Source organism: Xiphophorus hellerii, chromosome 12 (genome assembly GCF_003331165.1).
Source record: "Xiphophorus hellerii strain 12219 chromosome 12, Xiphophorus_hellerii-4.1, whole genome shotgun sequence".
In the NCBI taxonomy this organism is placed as follows: domain Eukaryota; kingdom Metazoa; phylum Chordata; class Actinopteri; order Cyprinodontiformes; family Poeciliidae; genus Xiphophorus; species Xiphophorus hellerii.
The window spans coordinates 34,015,044-34,033,329 of record NC_045683.1 but is presented as its reverse complement, the minus strand read 5'-3'; the positions used below and the strand labels follow the sequence as shown (position 1 = coordinate 34,033,329).

Below are 18,286 nucleotides of genomic sequence, written 5' to 3'. Positions count from 1 at the left end.
GGAGCCCACCGGATGTAGCAGTATTTCACTGTAATTTGTAGGGATGTTTTGCTAATCTATATTTATGATAGAAGTTACATCTCTCTTTTCGGTTATAATACAATATTTAATAAAGCTTGTTTATGGACACACCGTCTGCTATCAGAGAGCTGCTCAGTACAGAGGATCATAATTGTGAGTTTAGTAACAGAATGACTGTGAATGTAAGGATTTAGTTTTTCTGTGTATTAATTTAGGTTTCTGTGTTCAGTTGAGTCTCTGTGTTGTCCTGTCTACCCCTTGATTGCTCCCAGCTGTGTCTCATGTTCCCTGATGTATTTAATCAACTGTGTTCCCTACTCCTTGTCTATACTGTGGTGTCAGCCTGTGTCTCCCCAGAGCCTGTTTTTTTTAGTTAATCCAGTTGCTACCAGTTCTGAGTTCCTAGCCTTCTGCTCACCTGTGCTACCTGGATTTTCTTGTATTTTGTATGTCATCATTAAAACCATCATCATTATTACACTGAACCTGGGTCCTCCGCTTCTATCCTCACCATTCTACAACTGCACTTCATGACCGTGAATTAGCAGCGCTGCTAGCAGCTCGTTTCTCTGAAGAACTGACAGTAATAAAGAAGAGAAAAGCAGAGAAGCTGGTCAGAGATCTGAGCTGACGTTCTGCGCCGACAGTGTAAAACACCAGAACTACATAATATTAGCTTGGTGTGATGTGAATTTTATCTTTCGTTTGAATTCAAAAAATAATAAAGTTCATGAAGTGGCTGCAGCAAGTGTGTTTTATCATTATGTTTGGGCCAGCAATGCATTTTTATAAGACAAAATAACATATCTGGGTTTATTTAGTCCATCACAACCAGAACCTGGAGGTTCTCCGTTGCTGAGTGTCGCTGCAAATCAGCGGAGAAATGACCGCAGCTGCTGCGCTCCAGACCGTAATATGGAGAATCTCCCCACTGGACTCGAACCGAACCGAATCACACATTGACCTGTTATAAAGAGCATCTTGAAACTGGAAAGTGTCTGCCCTTGCGGAGCTCGGGTAACTGTTGTGCTGTTCATGGTTGCACTTTAATAATCAGACCAAGTTTAATTAGTGGCAGAAACAGGTGTGTCTTGAACGGCTCCCAAAACAAAAGCGGTAGTTTAGGAAACAAAAAGAATTTGGCTAAAAATGCTAAATTTGAACCGAGAACCCAAAATGCTTTTATGTGTGCTCATTTCATTGTGTGAATAAAAAGCCATCCGAAGTAACTGAGTCAGTGAAGTAGCTAACTATGTTAGTGCAGGTTATTTGTGGCCATTTCTTCAAGTCGCCATGCCTCCCCGCATTAGCTGTAGGTAGCGGTAAAACAATATTGCCACATGTAAGCTGTAATAGCTGGAGTTCCTACATTCTTTATAGCCTGAAACCTCTGACGAAAGCCGGTTAGCGAGTTGCTAACATGTAAACAAATGGATGGCTGTTTGCGGTGGAAGTCGCACCGATAAATCACGCAAAGCCTCACGGGGGCTCGGAATAAGGTGGGTTTGAGGCGGGCCTCCTCCTCAGCAGGTTCCTTAGATGGCAGCTACAATGACACACCCACAAGATAAACATTTCACACAAAGGTTCATTTACACACTCTAGAATTCAAAACATTAAAGAAAAACGTATTGCATCTTAACACCTGCTGATTCTGATTTTGGCTGATACTTATTTTTTTTGTCTGAAATGTTGCTAAATATAACAAGAAAGTTGCTGAGTTGGCAACAATGAGGCGACTGTTGTTAACTGCAAGCGGGTTTGTCAGTCAGACAGCAGAGCAATAAAAGACTGTGGTTCATTTTCAGACTTTTGCCAAGGTAGATAGGATCGGTGGATAAAATTGACTTTATATGTAAATGTTGGCTGATCAAAGATCTCCCAAAAATAAGAAAATCAGGCCAATTTATTGCCTGGCCGATTTATCTGTACATTCCAATATGCTGTTATATGTTTTTATAGAACTTGTTTTGGTGTGACTGAACACACTGTCCAGATAGCAGCAGGGGTGTGAGGCTGAAGTGGACTGAACAGGTTCTGGAGGTGCTCCAGCCACATCATTTTCGGTCTGCCATCAATATTAACCCCTTTGCTTTAGTTTCCTCATTAAGATCACTCCCAGCTCCACAGGAAACCTGGACATGGGTTGCTATGACAACTGCCATGGCAACTGAGGGCAGTGACATCATCAGAGGGAGGTGACTCACTGCAAGAATACACAAATCTTGAATGGTTTGTCTCAAGCAGGAATTTCACATTAAAAGGCAGGCACGAGAACAATTGTCATGTAGTTGCTCTTCACAAATACACGGCAGGAAAATAGATGTTAGAGTTGCTGCATGTTGGGGTGCTGTGGTGGCCCAGGGGTAAAGCACACCCCACGTATGAAGACCTTAGTCCTCAATGCGACGTCACAGGTTCAAGTTCCGGCCTGGCGACCTTTGCCTCATGTCTTCTCCCTCTCTCATTACTCACTTTAATTTCTAACCATTCTCAAATGAAGACAGCCTGACCCAAAAAAGTCTTTTAAAAAATTGTTGCTGCATGTCTTGTAGCTGAAAGACATGCAAGACATGTCAAACTTTGAAACATCAGAGATTCAACAGCATTTTGATGAAAAGTGAACTGAACCCACTAATCTATGAAAAGCTTTATCGCAGGATGTTGCCGAGCAGAAGACAAGATAATACCCTGCTAGTGCCCTATTTCTCTGAGCCATGAAGATCCTATTTGTTAGAGAGGAAGACGAGCTCCAAGACTGAATAAAAGCAAATTTTATCTGTATAGCACCTTTCAGCAGCAAAGCATTTCAAAGTGCTTTACATCATAAAACACAGAAATACAAAGTCATAGAAGACACAGTCAACAATATTACATTTTATACATCAGATTATTGGTTAATGTTTCATGGTTATGTTTCAAAAGCAACTCTAAACAGGTGGGATTTTAATCTACATTTGTAGGCACTCAGTGTTTCAGTTGTTTGCAGTTTTCTGGAAGTTTGTTCCAGATTTGTGATGCATAGAAGCTGAATGCTGCTTCTCCATGTTTGGTTCTGGTTCTGGGGATGCAGAGCAGAACCTGTCAGGATCTGTGTTTTTCTGTGTTTATTTAGAGTTTTCTGTGTCCTTAGTCTCTTCGTTGTCCTGTCCTCCCCTTGATTGTTCCCAGGTGTGTCTCGTCTCTGTGATTACCCTCCCGTGTATTTAACTCCACCTGTGTTCCTTGTTCCTCGTCGGGTCCTCGTCAATGTCTAGTCTGTTCGTCGTCGGTGTGTCTCTGTGCGAGCTGCCGTGTTTCTGGACTTATTTATAATTAAAAATCATCATTTTCATCTGACCTGGGTCCGCTGCGCCTGCCTCACCACCAACACCACACCGCTTCATGACAGAAGGACCCGACCATACCGAACGGTGAGAATGCAGCATATGGCCCAGCATGACCCGGAGGTATGGTTCCAGCAGCAGTTGGAGTTGGCTCAGCGGGATCTCTACAGGGACGTAGAGATCCTGCCATCTCCGCTGCTGCTGGAAGAGTTGGGACTGGAGTCGGACTACACCCTGGCGATTAGCCGCCAGATCCTACCAGTCACCACCCCAAAGCCCTCCGGATTCGGCCCCCGCCGTTACTCACGCCGGGGGAGACAGCGACGTGAGCCGCCGGTGAACCCGGCCCCTCGTCGCCTTCCGGATCCGTCACCTCCGCGTTCAGCCCGGAGACAGCGACGTGAGCCGCCGGCAGACCCGGCCCCTCGTCGCTTTCCGGAGCCGCCACCTCCTCGGTCGGCCCGGAGATAGCGACGTGAGCCGCCGGTGGACCCGGCCCCTCGTCGCCTTCCGGAGCTGTCACCTCCGCTGCCGGTTCCCAGGCTCCGCTCCGGCTCGCCCCCGCAGCCGTTTCCAAGGCTTCGCTGCGGCTCGCCCCCGCGGCCGGTTCCAAGGCTTCGCTGCGGCTCGCCCCCGCGGCCGGTTCCAAGGCTTCGCTGCGGCTCGCCCCCGCGGCCGGTTCCAAGGCTTCGCTGCGGCTCGCCCCCGCGGCCGGTTCCAAGGCTTCGCTGCGGCTCGCCCCCGCGGCCGGTTCCAAGGCTTCGCTGCGGCTCGCCCCCGCGGCCGGTTCCAAGGCTTCGCTGCGGCTCGCCTCCGCGGCCGGTTCCAAGGCTTCGCTGCGGCTCGCCTCCGCGGCCGGTTCCAAGGCTTCGCTGCGGCTCGCCTCCGCGGCCGGTTCCAAGGCTTCGCTGCGGCTCGCCTACGCGGCCGGTTTCAGCCGGCGTTCCAGCCGGCGCACCCGAGGCCGAATCAGACGGCGTTCCAGCCGGCGCACCCGAGGCCGAATCAGCCGGCGTTCCAGCCGGCGCACCTTCCGAGACTCCCAGTGTTCCTTCCGAGACCCAGACCCCCAGCATTCCTTCCGAGACTCCCTGCGTTCCACCCGAGACCGAGACTCCCTGCGTTCCACCCGAGACCGAGACTCCCTGCGTTCCACCCGAGACCGAGACTCCCTGCGTTCCACCCGAGACCGAGACTCCCTGCGTTCCACCCGAGACCGAGACTCCCTGCGTTCCACCCGAGACCGAGACCCCCTGCGTTCCTCCTGAGACCCTGACTTTCTGCGTTCCTCCTGAGACCCTGACTTTCTGCGTTCCTCCTGAGACCCTGACTTTCTGCGTTCCTCCTGAGACCCTGACCTCCTGCGTTCCTCCTGAGACCCTGACCTCCAGCGTTCCACCCGAGACCGAGACTCCCGGCGTTCCACCCGAGACCGAGACTCCCGGCGTTCCACCCGAGACCGAGACTCCCTGCGTTCCGACCGAGACCCCCAGCGTTCCGACCGAGACCCCCTGTGCTCCACCAGAGACCCTGCCTCGGGGGGCTCGTCGTCGCCGTCTGTGGGCGGCCCCCGGGACTCATCGCCACCTCCAGCGCCGCGGACGGCCGCCGGACGGCCTCCGTAGTTCCCGCCTCCAGCGCCGCGGACGGCCGCCGGACCGCCTCCGTGGTTCCCGCCTCCAGCGCCGCGGACGGCCGCCGGACCGCCTCCGTGGTTCCCGCCTCCAGCGCCGCGGACGGCCGCCGGACCGCCTCCGTGGTTCCCGCCGCCGCGGACGACCGCCGGACCACCTCCGTGGTTCCTGCCTCCTTTGCCTCCGCCCACCCTGTGGGTAGTTTTTTGTTTGTTTTTGGACTCTTGACCCTTCTTGTGTTTCCGCCCACGATGGTGGGTTGTTTTTTGTTTTTTCTGGACTCTGGCCCCCCGTCCAGCGCCCCTCCGCCCACCCTTGTTGTGTTTTTGTTTTTTGGGCGTCTGGTAGCCGCCCTTGAGGGGGGGGTACTGTCAGGATCTGTGTTTTTCTGTGTTTATTTAGAGTTTTCTGTGTCCTTAGTCTCTTCGTTGTCCTGTCCTCCCCTTGATTGTTCCCAGGTGTGTCTCGTCTCTGTGATTACCCTCCCGTGTATTTAACTCCACCTGTGTTCCTTGTTCCTCGTCGGGTCCTCGTCAATGTCTAGTCTGTTCGTCGTCGGTGTGTCTCTGTGCGAGCTGCCGTGTTTCTGGACTTATTTATAATTAAAAATCATCATTTTCATCTGACCTGGGTCCGCTGCGCCTGCCTCACCACCAACACCACACCGCTTCATGACAGAACCAGAACCAGAAGACCTGAGATGTTTGAAAAGTTGATACAACAACAACAGATCTTTAATATATTGTGGTGCTAAACCATTCAGTGATTTATAAACTAACAGTATTTTATAGTTTATTCTCTGAGCTACAGGGAGCCAGTGGAAGGACTTTAAAACTGGGGTGATGTGCTCCATCTTCCTGGTTTTAGTCAGAACAGCAGCTGCAGCGTTCTGGATCAGCTGCAGCTGGAGGATTGATTTGTTGGGCAGACCTGTGAAGACGCTGCTGCAGTAATCAATGCGACTAAAGATGAACACATGGATGAGTTTCTCTAGATCTAGCTGAGACATTAGTCCTCTAATCCTGGAAATGTTCTTCAGAAGGCCGACTAGTTATGGTAGCTAATCTTACTTCCTGTTATAACTTGAGCAAATGGGATCATGTAGATATTGAATAAGAGGGGTCCTAGGATTGTACCTTGGGGTACCCCACATGTGGCTTCTGTCCGCTTCGATGAGAAGTTTCCTATTGAAACAAAGAAATCCCTATTGTTCATGTAACAATAGGGTTGAGTTCTGGACCAGAGAGTCCAACCCAACTCTCCAGTCGTTTCAGGAATATGTCATGGTCAACAGGGTCAAAAGCTGCACTGAGGTCTAACAGAACCACCGCTGTATTTCTTCCACAGTCTGTGTTTATATGGATATCATTAAACACTTTGACTAGGCCAGTCTCTGTGCTGTGGTGAGACCAGAAACCAGACTGTAAGACGTCAAAGCAGTTGGTTATCATTAGGAAGCCATTTAACTGTTCAAACAGCTTTTTCAATAACTTTGCTGATGAATGGGAGGTTGGAGGTCGGCCTGTAATTCTGCAGTAGTGATTTGTCCAGATTGTTCTTTTTTTATCAGTGGTTTGACACCTGCTGATTTTAAAGCCTGAAGGAAAACACCTGATGAGAGTGACGAGTTTACTATTTGGACCAGATCATTAGCAATGATAGCCAGGAACTTCTTAAAGAAATGTGTACTTAGGATATCCAGACAGCATTAGCTTGAGCTTAATTGACTTATAATTTCTTCTAGGTTTTTAGAGTTAAGTATGCCCCTTTTACACCGGCTCGGCTCGGCTCTACTCAGCTTGCTTTGCGAGTGTTTCCACTGGCTGCTGTATTACTTCATAGGGCTATTTTGTCCCTATATTTTAAAATATTTTTAGTCTAATTACACTCTCTTTTTATTAAATCTTGCTAAATAGATGTTGGTAGCAAGATGTGGGATTGAAGCTGTGTAATAGCCGTGTAATATTAGTGTACATTAATCATATCCTATCATTTCAGGAGCACAGTGACCTGTGCAGTTCGGTGGACACATTGTGGCTGCGCTGCATCTGATAAAGACTGTCATACAATGGATTAATACGCAAAAAAGAGTTGCGGTGATCAGTATTTGTAGATTTTTGTGTTTAATTTAATTCCAATAAAAACCTGTTTTCCATGTGTTTCATTCTTACAAACACTTTTGTAATTAATTTTTTTTAAATGTAAGATATTCTAATAAAAGGATTGGTGCATACATCTGCCATAGCTTTTGATTTTAAATGGGTAGAATATTCAGATGAAGTGATCTTCTTGTGGTTTCGTCGTGTATATAAATTGTTCCAATGCTATGCTAAGCATAACTCTTCAGCTTCCACTTCAGTCCTGTCACTCAAATAATATTATCCAATATATTTAACATTAACACAACCTGCTGTAGTTTTCGGTTTGTAAACATAATGGTAGCAATTTTGGACGCGTAGCACCAACAGATAGACTTAGCTATCTATCCGTGCTACGGTAGGAAAATTTGACGAGGCAGCACTGATAGTCAAAACACCAGATCTGTGGAAACGCGTTCACTCCGAGCAGAACCGGGCCGGGCCGAGCTGCTGAAGTAGAGCAGGTGGAAAAGGGGCAGTGGTTAAAATTGGGTCATTTTTCTGCATTTTTATGTTTGAGCATAGCATTGGTGCTGGATTTAGTGTGGGTTTGCAGATTAAACTTCTGGTTTTTAAAATTTTCTCTTTCAAAAAAGCTGGCAAATCAGTTGCAGGCTGCATTAGATTGAAATTCAAGCGGTAACATCACTGGAAGGTTTGTGAGCCTGTCAACTGTTGCTCAAGCTTTGTTAATGTTTTTACTTATGATATCTGCAAAGAACGTTTCCCTGGCATGTTTAAGTGTTGAGTGATAGCTACGCAGTCTATCGTAGGTTTCTTAATAAACGTGAAGTTGAGTCTTACACCATTTACGTTCGGCCCTATGGCAAAGTTGTCTAGCAGATCTACCTGTTTGTGCATTTCTCCATGGAGACTCGCTCCTCCCAGACACTACCTTTGCTTTAATGGGGGTAATAGAATCAATGATATCTGAAAATTTACAAAGGAGAATATCTACTATGTCTAGTTAAGAATATATTTCTAAAGCAGTGAAGAAAAAAAAATCAAGTCTGAGCACAGAGCAGACAAAAGAAGGAAACGCCAATGTGACCCAAGTGAAAATACAACATAGGTTTTATAAAGCAGAAGCAGACATATTGATCAGCAGTTAAATTTCCCTTCAGCAGGTTTCTCCTCTCCAGACAGTACTGAACTGTGCTTTGTGTCTTTTTAGGTCAGCTGTAAGACAGAAATTTGCTCCGCTGTATTTTACTCAAAACAAGCATCATTAACTCTGCATTTGATTTGACTCACAGTCTTATTTATCTGTTATATATTTCGGAGCTCATTTAAATTGGTGTACAGTATTTCTACGATAACAGTTTGAGGTCTCATTTTCAAGGGTGTCATTACAAAACAAATATAATAATAATAATAATAATATATACAAAACATTTAAACACAGAAAATCCACACACACTCTCACAACCACGCATACTTGATACTTCTCCCTAATCTAGCCAGTTTAGGGAGACAGGTTTATCACAGTAAACCTGTACATATAAGTTAACAAGTCCAAAATAAATTAGCCTTTGTGAGTATTGAAAGCAGGTCCAAGGTATTTAAAATCAGTAAGAATAGAAAATTTCTGGACAGACGTGGTAGATCTAAGTGAGAGAGGCAGGTTATTCCAAACTGATGGAGCTTAAGCTGAATTGCATGACGATTAATTTCTTTCAAAATTCTTGATGTAAAAAAAAATGTTTTTCTCTGACTACATTGTGAACTGATCTGCATAATCAAGAATTGGCAGAATCAGTTGTGTAACAACTCTTTTACAAACTGAAAGGGAGAAACATTTATCAGAAACAATTAAGTGACTTTAGGTATAAAGGACAATCGTGAGTCAAGCCAAAGGACTAAATATTTAAATTCATCACCTTTTCATAATGTTGTTCTTGCTAGGAAATGAATGTACCACCTGTTTAAAGGAACAGGTGGTATATTCATTTGGTTGAATCCAAAATAACATAGAATATAATTATTCTTATACTGAAAAAACTTATTTGGAGAAAACCACTTTTGGACTAGATTAAATTTGGATTGTAAAAAAAATAATAAAATCATGAGATGTCAGAAATGGAGACGTAAATCATCTGCATATAAGTCAGAACAGATTTGTGAATGATCATTAAAGAAGATGGATAATACCAAAAGACCTAGTGATGAAACTTGAGGTGCCCCTTTTTCAATTATCTTGAAGTCAGACTGGCTGTCCTGGAAGGAAGTACACTGACTTCTAGATTGACTAAAAGAGTTCAAAAATAAAGAATCGTAGAGAGACTGAGAGAATTGATCTAAAGTTAGATAGTGACCAACCATGTCAAATGCTTTGGCCAGGTCAATGAACATTGCAACTGCAAATATCCTGCTATCAGAAACTGATTGGATGTTGTTATGATTAAGAAGAGCAGTGATTATTATTTGTTTTAAATATTTTATTGGCTCTAGTGGCCTTTATTTGACAGGACCCAACAGGAAGATGGGTAATGAGAGAGGGGGAAGACATGCAGCAAAGGTCATCAGGTTGGGACTTGAACCTGTGACAGCCATGTCAAGAACTAAGGCCTTGTTGCATAGGTTGTGCTTTACTGTACCACCACAGCAGCCAGAAGAGTAGTGATTGTTGCATAATTTGGCCTCAATCCCCATTGGTCTGGAGATAAGTTATACTCATCTACATATTTAGATAGTTGATGATTGTTTTTTTTTTTTGCTATGCAGTATTATGTATTTTCCAGGCTCAGTTTGTGATTGGCTATACATTTCATTTACCTGACTGAGACAGTCCAACATGTTGAATATCCTGATTTTAGACTGGAGTGGTTCCAATGACCCTTTGAGTGGACTAAATCACTCTCAACACAACAACACATGGCAGAATATCTCTTACAATTATCTTAAGAGCCTCCCCCTCCTTAAATTAAGATTCTCAGAAGGGGGAAATTGGATTAAAAATCTTGTCTCGTGAATTAGGCATTGTGACGACCCCTCCACTTTACATGAGGGGGTTCGTCCCTTTACATTAATTGTTCTTTATTTTCAAGACATACTGGAAGTAGTGTCATCCAGGATCCGCTTGGGCCCCGTGTTTCCTGGCTATATAAGAACCGTGCTCCTATTTGTCAGGGGGTCTGGTGAAGCTCGCTTGGGGCTGAGCTGACTTCTCCGCCCGGCTCCGCTTTTCAGGCTGGCTCTTGCCTGTCTTGTCTGCCCACCCCAACTTTGCTTCGACCATTGGCCACAGGGGCCGCCTGCTTATTTGCCTTAGTTTTCTTTTATGTTTGGGGCTCAATAAAGAGCGTAATTATTGTTGAAGTCCGTGTCTCCCTGTTTATTGTTAGGGCTCAACGAGCCAGGTCGTAACAGGCATCAATGTCCACACTGTTGAACAGGACACGTAAAAAGCAATAATAGCCATTCAGTTACCTAAAGAAAAACTACAAAGAAGAAATAAACATTTTTATAATAATTTCCATTATTATCACAATACTACCACAAAATAGTTGAAGGAAAACCCACATACCTACCACTGAAGAGGTCTTGAAAAGAAATGCCCAGTCTCCATTACAAAGATATGGTAACATCACACTCAAGCTCTTCAGTTGACACAGGAATGTGTTCCAGAGAGCAGCCAGATGATGGTCAAAGCCCTCACCCCCAACTGATAACAGAGCCCTACACAGGTCCTGCATGATGAAAACATATCCTCCTGGCCATTCCCTAAGCTCCTCTGTTTCCTTTCTCATTCCTAGCAGGAACTCTGTCATACTTTCTTCTTGGCACAAATAAGACTCACGTCACAAGGAGAGACAGCCACCATGGCACCAGCTTGGGAACGGCCATTGGTTGTGACAGCATGTACTTAGAGGCCCAAAAGCTCCATAACTGAAAAGGTTCCGTACTGACATTTCTCTGATAGACTCATTTGACCATTTTTAATATGGTACTTTAACTCTCTAGTCATCCTCTGATGATGGGGCAGTAATAAGAATACCACCATAAAATCTTCTACTGAAACATTTCTGTTCTCAACTTCAGGCATGCTTTAAATGTTCTGATACTGTCTATTAATATTTTTCTTACACTAACAAATTTCACAGTTGCTTGTCCTCTCCATGGAGTGCAATTTAAACTCACAAAGCTCAATTATGTCCCCCAAAACTAAGAAACCAAGAGCAATTTATGAATAATTTGATGAAGTCGTTAACTGTATTAGCTTGATTTGACTACAGAATACTCCTTTAATCTAGTGGATGAACATGAAAAACAAATATGTGGATCAAGTTCTGCTTGATTTGTGTGAGGAACAGTTAACTGCCACTCTAAAGGACAAGGAAAACAATTTAACATGGTATTTTCACATATTTTTGTTGTTGTCAAAAAACAAAATAAAACAACAAAATATAGACTTTATTCAACGCTGACCAGCTGGACAGGAATGAAAGCCAGCAGCTAAAGTGTAGCCTACTGTAGACTGAAGATAGTATCCAAATACGATGGAGCCATATCAGTGTAACGGACACACTGACCTCAGTAATCTACAGCAGCATAGCAGCATTCAGAAAGCTCTCAGGATAGCTCACCTAGCTCCTGACACCACCCAGCAGCCCCGACGGCTCTTTCTTACCTGTTAGGCAGGTACTGAGGGCCAACAGGGCCGCAAACACCGCAGTTCTGCCGAGCATCGGAGTCCGCATCCAGGCCACAGCTCCAGCGGCGCGCGAGGATCGAAGTACAGAATAGGCGGAGGAAGAGGAGGAGAAGGAGGGAGAAGAGGAGGAAGATCTTGCGGAGGGGAGTCGGTGTGGATCATCCCTCCATCCCCTGGCGCCTAAGGGAGGGAGAACCTCTGTCGAGCGTAGGAAACAGAAGCAAATCGGAGCGGGTCTGTTGTGTTGCGGATCTATCTGATCCTCTTGACTCTTCTTCTGCTGCTGCCACTGAGCTCTGGTAAAAGATCAGAAGCGTGTGACGCAAAGACGCTGCTTCCTCTACTGCCCACAGGTAGCTGAATACAGATATCTCATGTTCACACATACTGACAGGATAAAAGTAGTTACTTACTGCAGACAGAACAGCTAAATAATTAGTTGAAACAGTCTTTATTGGAAAGTTTGGTCCAAAATGTAAAATGTAAAAGTGAACCGTCTGTAATTGGTGCAACCTGGCTACGTAATAGTTCAGAATGACTGGGCATTCTGACAAGTATTTAGTAAAATGAGCTGACATGTTGCAGTAGTAAAAGAAAAAGTCTGGTAAAGTTAAATGCCCCAGTTAATGTTATTTTCTTTCTCTCTCTCTGTCTGTCTCTCTCTCTATGTATATATAGACCCTGGTGAAAAATTAATGTACTAAGTATGTTATATTTTAACATACTTGAGCTTACTTTAACTCAGACTAATCATGAGTATACTTCAAGTTCACTTAGGAACAACTTTGTGCTTAGTGTACTTTAATAGAATTTAAAGTGTACTAAGCATACTTCAAGATACTTTTTTTGGACAATATTTTGCTTTTTATGTAATATAAACATGCTTGATTAGTATATTTTGAGTGTACTATTTTTGTGATTGAATTACATTTAAACTATATTTAGAATGTATTTTCAGTATATTGGCATTACATATTTTATATATTAGTGTGATTACAGTATGCTACAATTACACTATTGGTTTATTATAATTGTTACTTAAGTACAATTTTTAGTTACTTAATGTCTTTTATTATTCTGCTTTGCCACTTTGTACATTACATGCTTCATACACACTACAGTACTGCAAACATATTAGGCTAAAAGAAAACAGAAGGATCAACTACAACACACTTTCCAACTAAAACAAATTACATTGTGTATTCAATATATTGACATTTTGGTAACATTTATTTGATGGGGTGTGCATAAGACTGACATAACACCTGTCATCCAACTTTTAAAGCAACTTTTTATTAAAAGTGTCATTATTTACTGAATGACACTTCATGACACCTGTTAGTATGTTCCTAACAGGTGTTATGTTTATGACAGTATAATGTCAGTCTTATTCACACCCCGTCAAATAAAGTTTTACCCACATTTTTCAAGAGTACATTGACAATATACTATCCCAGAATTGTACAAATTGTCAATATATTCAAAGTTTACAGACAATATGCTTATGAAAATTAGCACAATAAAAAATAGATACACTTTAGAGAAAATGTTTCACCAAGGAGTATTGTTTTAATTTAATGTCACAGTATTCCAGTATTACTCCAGACAAACTGACATTTCTCCTTCCTAAGAACAGTGAGGATCAGCAGAACATTCCCATTCACTGGACCACTGCACTTTACAGAAACCTACAAAAAAGTACAATAGAGCAATTAAACAGAGAAAGCACTTGCATTTTAAAGAGTACAGAAAAACGGCAAAGAAAAACACAAGACTTACAATTTTTAGACGTTGTGGACTCACTATGTATGTGGCATCATCAGAACTGGCAATGATTGGGACCGGATGCCTGGTGTGGAAAAACATTTCTGGGTGACTTCTTTGCCTGTTTATGTTAGAAGTAGAAAAAATACTCAGCAATATCATAAAATCAGCTGATGCTGGCATTAACTATGAAGTTGTTTTAAGTGGATTTAAGGGAGACAAAGTACCTTAAAATCTTTCCATCCATGATCTGAACACTCTGATCCTTGCATGGTGGTGAGGGGGGCTGGTGGTGCCCATCTCTAGCAGTCATCAGATGAGAGGCGGGGTTCACCCTGGACAGGTCACCAGTCCATCACAGGGCCCTGAAAGATAACAATGAATAAAATGTATGAACGAGAAATGGTAGATTAACGAGGGGAATAAATTCTGTCCAATTATTTTTTTATCAAATCATGTTTATTAAGAACTTAGTGTTGGTTACATACCAGTTTTTGCTGTTAAAAATGTGGCCAGCTGCTCAGTGTAAAAAAACAAAGAGCCTTCCACCATGAAGACGATGTGGAGGTTCATCCTCAGAACTGGTTGGTGATCTGGTGGAGCCAGAGCCTCTTCTGAGACAGGAAAGTCTTTAGGTTTTCTAATTCTTGTTCACTGGCTTCCTCTTTCATCTTAATTTGCTTAGACTGCAAAAATATGTTGAAGATAAAAACAATGATGAGTTATAACAGCCTCACAATATCAAAGTCTCTTTCGCATAATGAGCTTAATTAAAACCAGGTTGAGTTTATGAAGAAGACTATATCAAGTCGCAACAAACAGCCTCCATGCAGTTATAACATGAAGCTGAATGACTGTTATAGTAATAATCATAAAAATCCCAATACAAATGATAAAATAATTATTGCTGAAACCAACATAAGTTTCTTTATACATGTACTGCACTGTTTATAATTAAACAAAGATAATTAGCACTTTGAAGCAAACTTACCACCAGATGGTAACACGCTAGCAGCCTTCGTCTCTTTAGGCTCCTTTTGTGACCCACATTTCATTTCCATCGGTTGTTGTCCTGTTGTTGTGTTGTCTAACTCGGACTAGGACGTCACCATCTTGAATTTACCAAAATTACTAAGTATTATAAAAGTCCTCTCTACTTTTAATTCAATATTATGCGTATAAAAATGGCGAATTTGGACAGGATCTGTTATCTTCTCTATCTTCATGGCTTTTCTTCTTCTTTTGCGCTTTTCAGACAAACTGAAAGTGTGCATTACCGCCACCATCTGGTCTGGAGTGTGAACTGCAGCTAATGCAGTTTACCAACAGATTTTCCATCATACTTCTGAAAATATATTAGGCAAAGACAGCTTCCGTGTTTTAGTTAAAAAACTGAAAACAACAGATCATATTCGGAGAGATGTAAAATTGAAGATACCTGCTACATTTAATGTTAAGGACAAGTATTGTTTTTGTTATAGCACCTCTGTCACTAAACTGTCAGTGTTTAATGAGGCATGAGCACATTAGTTACTTTGTTAAACATTACATCAAGCTTCGCTATAAGGATTATTATTTTTTTTATTCTTTGTCATTTTAACAATAATAGTAAAAGATTATTAAGGCACCTAAAAAGGCATACTTTATTAGCTTAAAGTATATACTGAGATGTAATTTAAGATATACTGAAATTAATAATTTAAAGAAAGCGTTAAGTGAATTTAAAAAAAATCTATTTTGAGCATATATTTTAAAATATACACAAAATATCTTTGACAGATATTTTAAATATTTTAAATATTATATTTGCAATAGTGTATATTAACACTTGGGCAAATACATATTTTGTTCACTTAAAGTATTGGTAAAAGTATACCTTTATTTAATATATTTCTTAAAAGTGTATTTTGGTATAATTATATTTAAGTGTGTTTAAAGGAATGATGTCGAAATTGGTGCAAGCATACTTTTAGTATACTTCATATATACTGTATTTATAGGTAGTACCCTTGTTTGAAATATACTAAAGTAAACTTTTTTTACTAGGATATACATATGTGTGCGTGTGTGTGTGTTAACACTTTTTGACTTCCTCTGAAAAGTATCATGCAATTGCTAAATAGTTTACCAATGTTGAATTTTTCCAATCTACTGAGATGACAGCATTGGTTTTGAAAGATTAATTTATTTGAATAGAAGTACTTGCCTTTATATTCTACATGCCAGTTGATATTTCTAATGATTCAAAACAAAGTCAACATATCGACAGGAATATGAACACATTTCTGCAATAGACTGACATGCTCCAAGTAGTAGCGATAAACCGTTGAAAGATGGCAGTTATATTAACGCGTCGGTTTTAAAAAAAAGAGGAGGTAGTCAAGGGAAAACGTTATTTCAGTTTATTGATTTATTGTTCACGTAACAAATCCGTGTATGACTTTCAACTGGAAAGATTTAAAATACTTAATAGTTCTGTCCTAGTTTGTGGAGGAGAACGCGTCCTTATTTCAGCAGGTGGCAGTGTTTCCCTGTATATACCATATTCTATCTTCGAAGAAAGCTAGTAGGAAGCAAGCTTGTATTTTTTCCATCTTACCGGAGTAGCATTCATAAGCTACTGTGGCAACTTAATACCGGTTTTGGATTTAATTGGTAAGTTGAATTCCTTTCCTCTACACCCAATTCTCATATCACCGTATTTTGTTTTCGTAAAGAAAATATCTCGTTTCCTGCGATGCCGTTTTAAAACAATTTCCTTGTTTCCGTTTCGAAAAGATTTTACGTCAGTTGTATTACAAACTAACAAGTCGTGTCAACAAATATAAATGGTTTTCCAATTAATCTTCTTCCGGGACGAGTATTGTGTTGACGTTTCAGTTGCGCTTTAATCAGTTTTTATACTTTTGCACGTCATAGAGAGAATTATAGCACAAAACTTGTGAACAAAAATAAGAAAACGTATAACAGACGAGTCAAAAGTAATCATACCATTGATTTCATAAATAGTAATATCTTTACAATAAAACAACATTAAAGACAAGCAGGTAATATCGAGGCATATAGCTAAACTAATAGGAAGAACCAACCAAATCTATTGCATAATGGTCACCTGAATGTTACATTTAGTCTCTGTTCTGTGTATCCACCTCAGAAACTTCCAAGAAATGCCTCTGCCAAGATTATTGATGGTGATCACAGGAGACGATTTTGGCTACTGCTCGAGAAGGAACCAGGGGATTGTGGATTGCTTTTTGGCCGGAGGCATTTCCAATGTATCCCTGCTTGTTAATGCCTCGGCTGCCAAAGAGGCAGCTGGCCTGGCTCGCAGGTAGCGTTGTTCCACAATATTTTTTAAGATTCTAACACAAGCATGGTTAGGCAAGATTTTAAAGATACAAACTGATTAGGAATTTAGGTTTTCTCCTACCCCCGATTTTGCTCCTTTAAATAACATTTTTAACATTTAACATCAAATTAATTTAATATTTAGCTAACATTACTTACATTTTAATTAATTAATGCTCTTAATTCTCACTAAATGCACATTGAACTTTGAAGTGGCTTTATGTCAGAGTCTGTGGTGACCAGTTCACGTGTGAAGGTGATATCTCACAAGCTCCTTGAATCATTCATAATAGTAAATATGAGCTAGAGGAATCCTGGCATTGGCATCTTAAAATATTCTCTAGCAATCAGGGGAAAAAAATCCCCGACTTCCCATAAACTACAATTCTAATGATGTTGGGATGTTGTGTAAAAAGAAAAACAGACTCAAAAACATCTTCTTCCTAAAAGCAATTAACACCCTCAACGCTCACATGCACTATTTATGAGGTGGTTTTATGTGTGTATGAATGAATATATAAATTTAGCTGATTTAATATTGTAAATAACGTCATCACATTTATGTTTATTTGTTTGCGCTGCTGGAGCTGACTTTAATCTCATTGTGCCAACAATAAATTCTAGTTCCAAAACATAAATAAAAGCAGAATCATTTTCAACCTATACTTAGTTGAATTCACTGTAAAGACAAGATATTTAATTTTCAAATGTGTTTTTTTTTGTTGTTGTAAATATTCCCTTTCTTGGATTTTGTTACCTGCAACACGTTCCAAAAAAGTTGGGACGGGGCCATGCTTACCATTTTGTTACATTACCTTTCCTTTTAACAACACTCTGTTTGCTTCAAGTTTAAGCTTAATTGTTGGAGCTTTGTATGTGAATTTCTTTCCCATTTTTGATTGATGTGCGACTTTTGTTGCTCAGCAATGTAGGGTCACTGTTGTTATATTTTGTGCTTCATAATGCGCCATACCTTTTAAATAGGAGACAGGTCTGGACTGCAGACAGGCCAGTCTAGTACCTGCACTCTTTTACTATTGTTGTGGAAATTTTCCTTTAACAAAGAGTGAGGCAAAATTGTTTCAAGAACCAGAGAAAGAATATATTCTTAATTGGTATTGGAAAGGCTTTACAGCGTTCGAAGTCTCTGCTCACTGATCCCAGTCAGGAGAAAGAGCCTGGAGCAGAACACAGCTTACAGTTTTATAGGGAGAGGTTCATAACATTCACATAGTTTGATAATCTACTTGGTTACAGAACAGACAGCGAGTGCACGTCTTCTTTCACTAGGAGCCATGAGAGATAAAAAAACAATTCATGGTAATGTTAAGGCCAGAGAAACTAAACTCCTTCAGAAGTATTTTTCATGAGCTCAAGCATCACACAAGAATCATAATACTG

At 41.5% G+C, this 18,286-nt stretch overlaps 2 protein-coding genes and 1 long non-coding RNA gene across 5 annotated transcripts in view; 1 reads left to right on the top strand and 2 right to left on the bottom strand.

Moving 5' to 3' along the window:
• Positions 1-12,105, bottom strand: part of LOC116729163 (neural proliferation differentiation and control protein 1) — a 29,751-nt gene extending 17,646 nt beyond the window's left edge. Inside the window, exon 1 of one of the 2 annotated variants that reach the window (XM_032577531.1) lies at positions 11,750-12,105. In XM_032577531.1, coding sequence (XP_032433422.1) covers positions 11,750-11,819 — 70 coding nt within the window. In that variant the 5' untranslated portion in view covers positions 11,820-12,105. The remainder of the gene's footprint in view (positions 1-11,749) is intronic. The other variant, XM_032577530.1, reaches the window with a different exon arrangement.
• Positions 12,106-13,393: 1,288 nt separating this feature from the next.
• LOC116729216 (uncharacterized) lies at positions 13,394-14,794 on the bottom strand. 2 transcript variants are annotated; one of them, XR_004341108.1, is made up of 5 exons: positions 14,529-14,794; positions 14,026-14,223; positions 13,765-13,902; positions 13,553-13,658; positions 13,394-13,461 (listed from the first exon to the last, which is right to left on the bottom strand). It is a non-coding gene; the product is annotated as an uncharacterized LOC116729216 (long non-coding RNA). The 2 variants fall into 2 exon arrangements; XR_004341109.1 differs by having other exon boundaries at positions 13,420-13,461; positions 13,577-13,658.
• Positions 14,795-16,076: 1,282 nt separating this feature from the next.
• ydjc (YdjC chitooligosaccharide deacetylase homolog) overlaps positions 16,077-18,286 on the top strand; it is a 46,124-nt gene continuing 43,914 nt past the window's right edge. The window contains exons 1-2 of the mRNA XM_032578635.1: positions 16,077-16,192; positions 16,692-16,868. Coding sequence (XP_032434526.1) covers positions 16,705-16,868 — 164 coding nt within the window. The 5' untranslated portion in view covers positions 16,077-16,192; positions 16,692-16,704. The remainder of the gene's footprint in view (positions 16,193-16,691; positions 16,869-18,286) is intronic.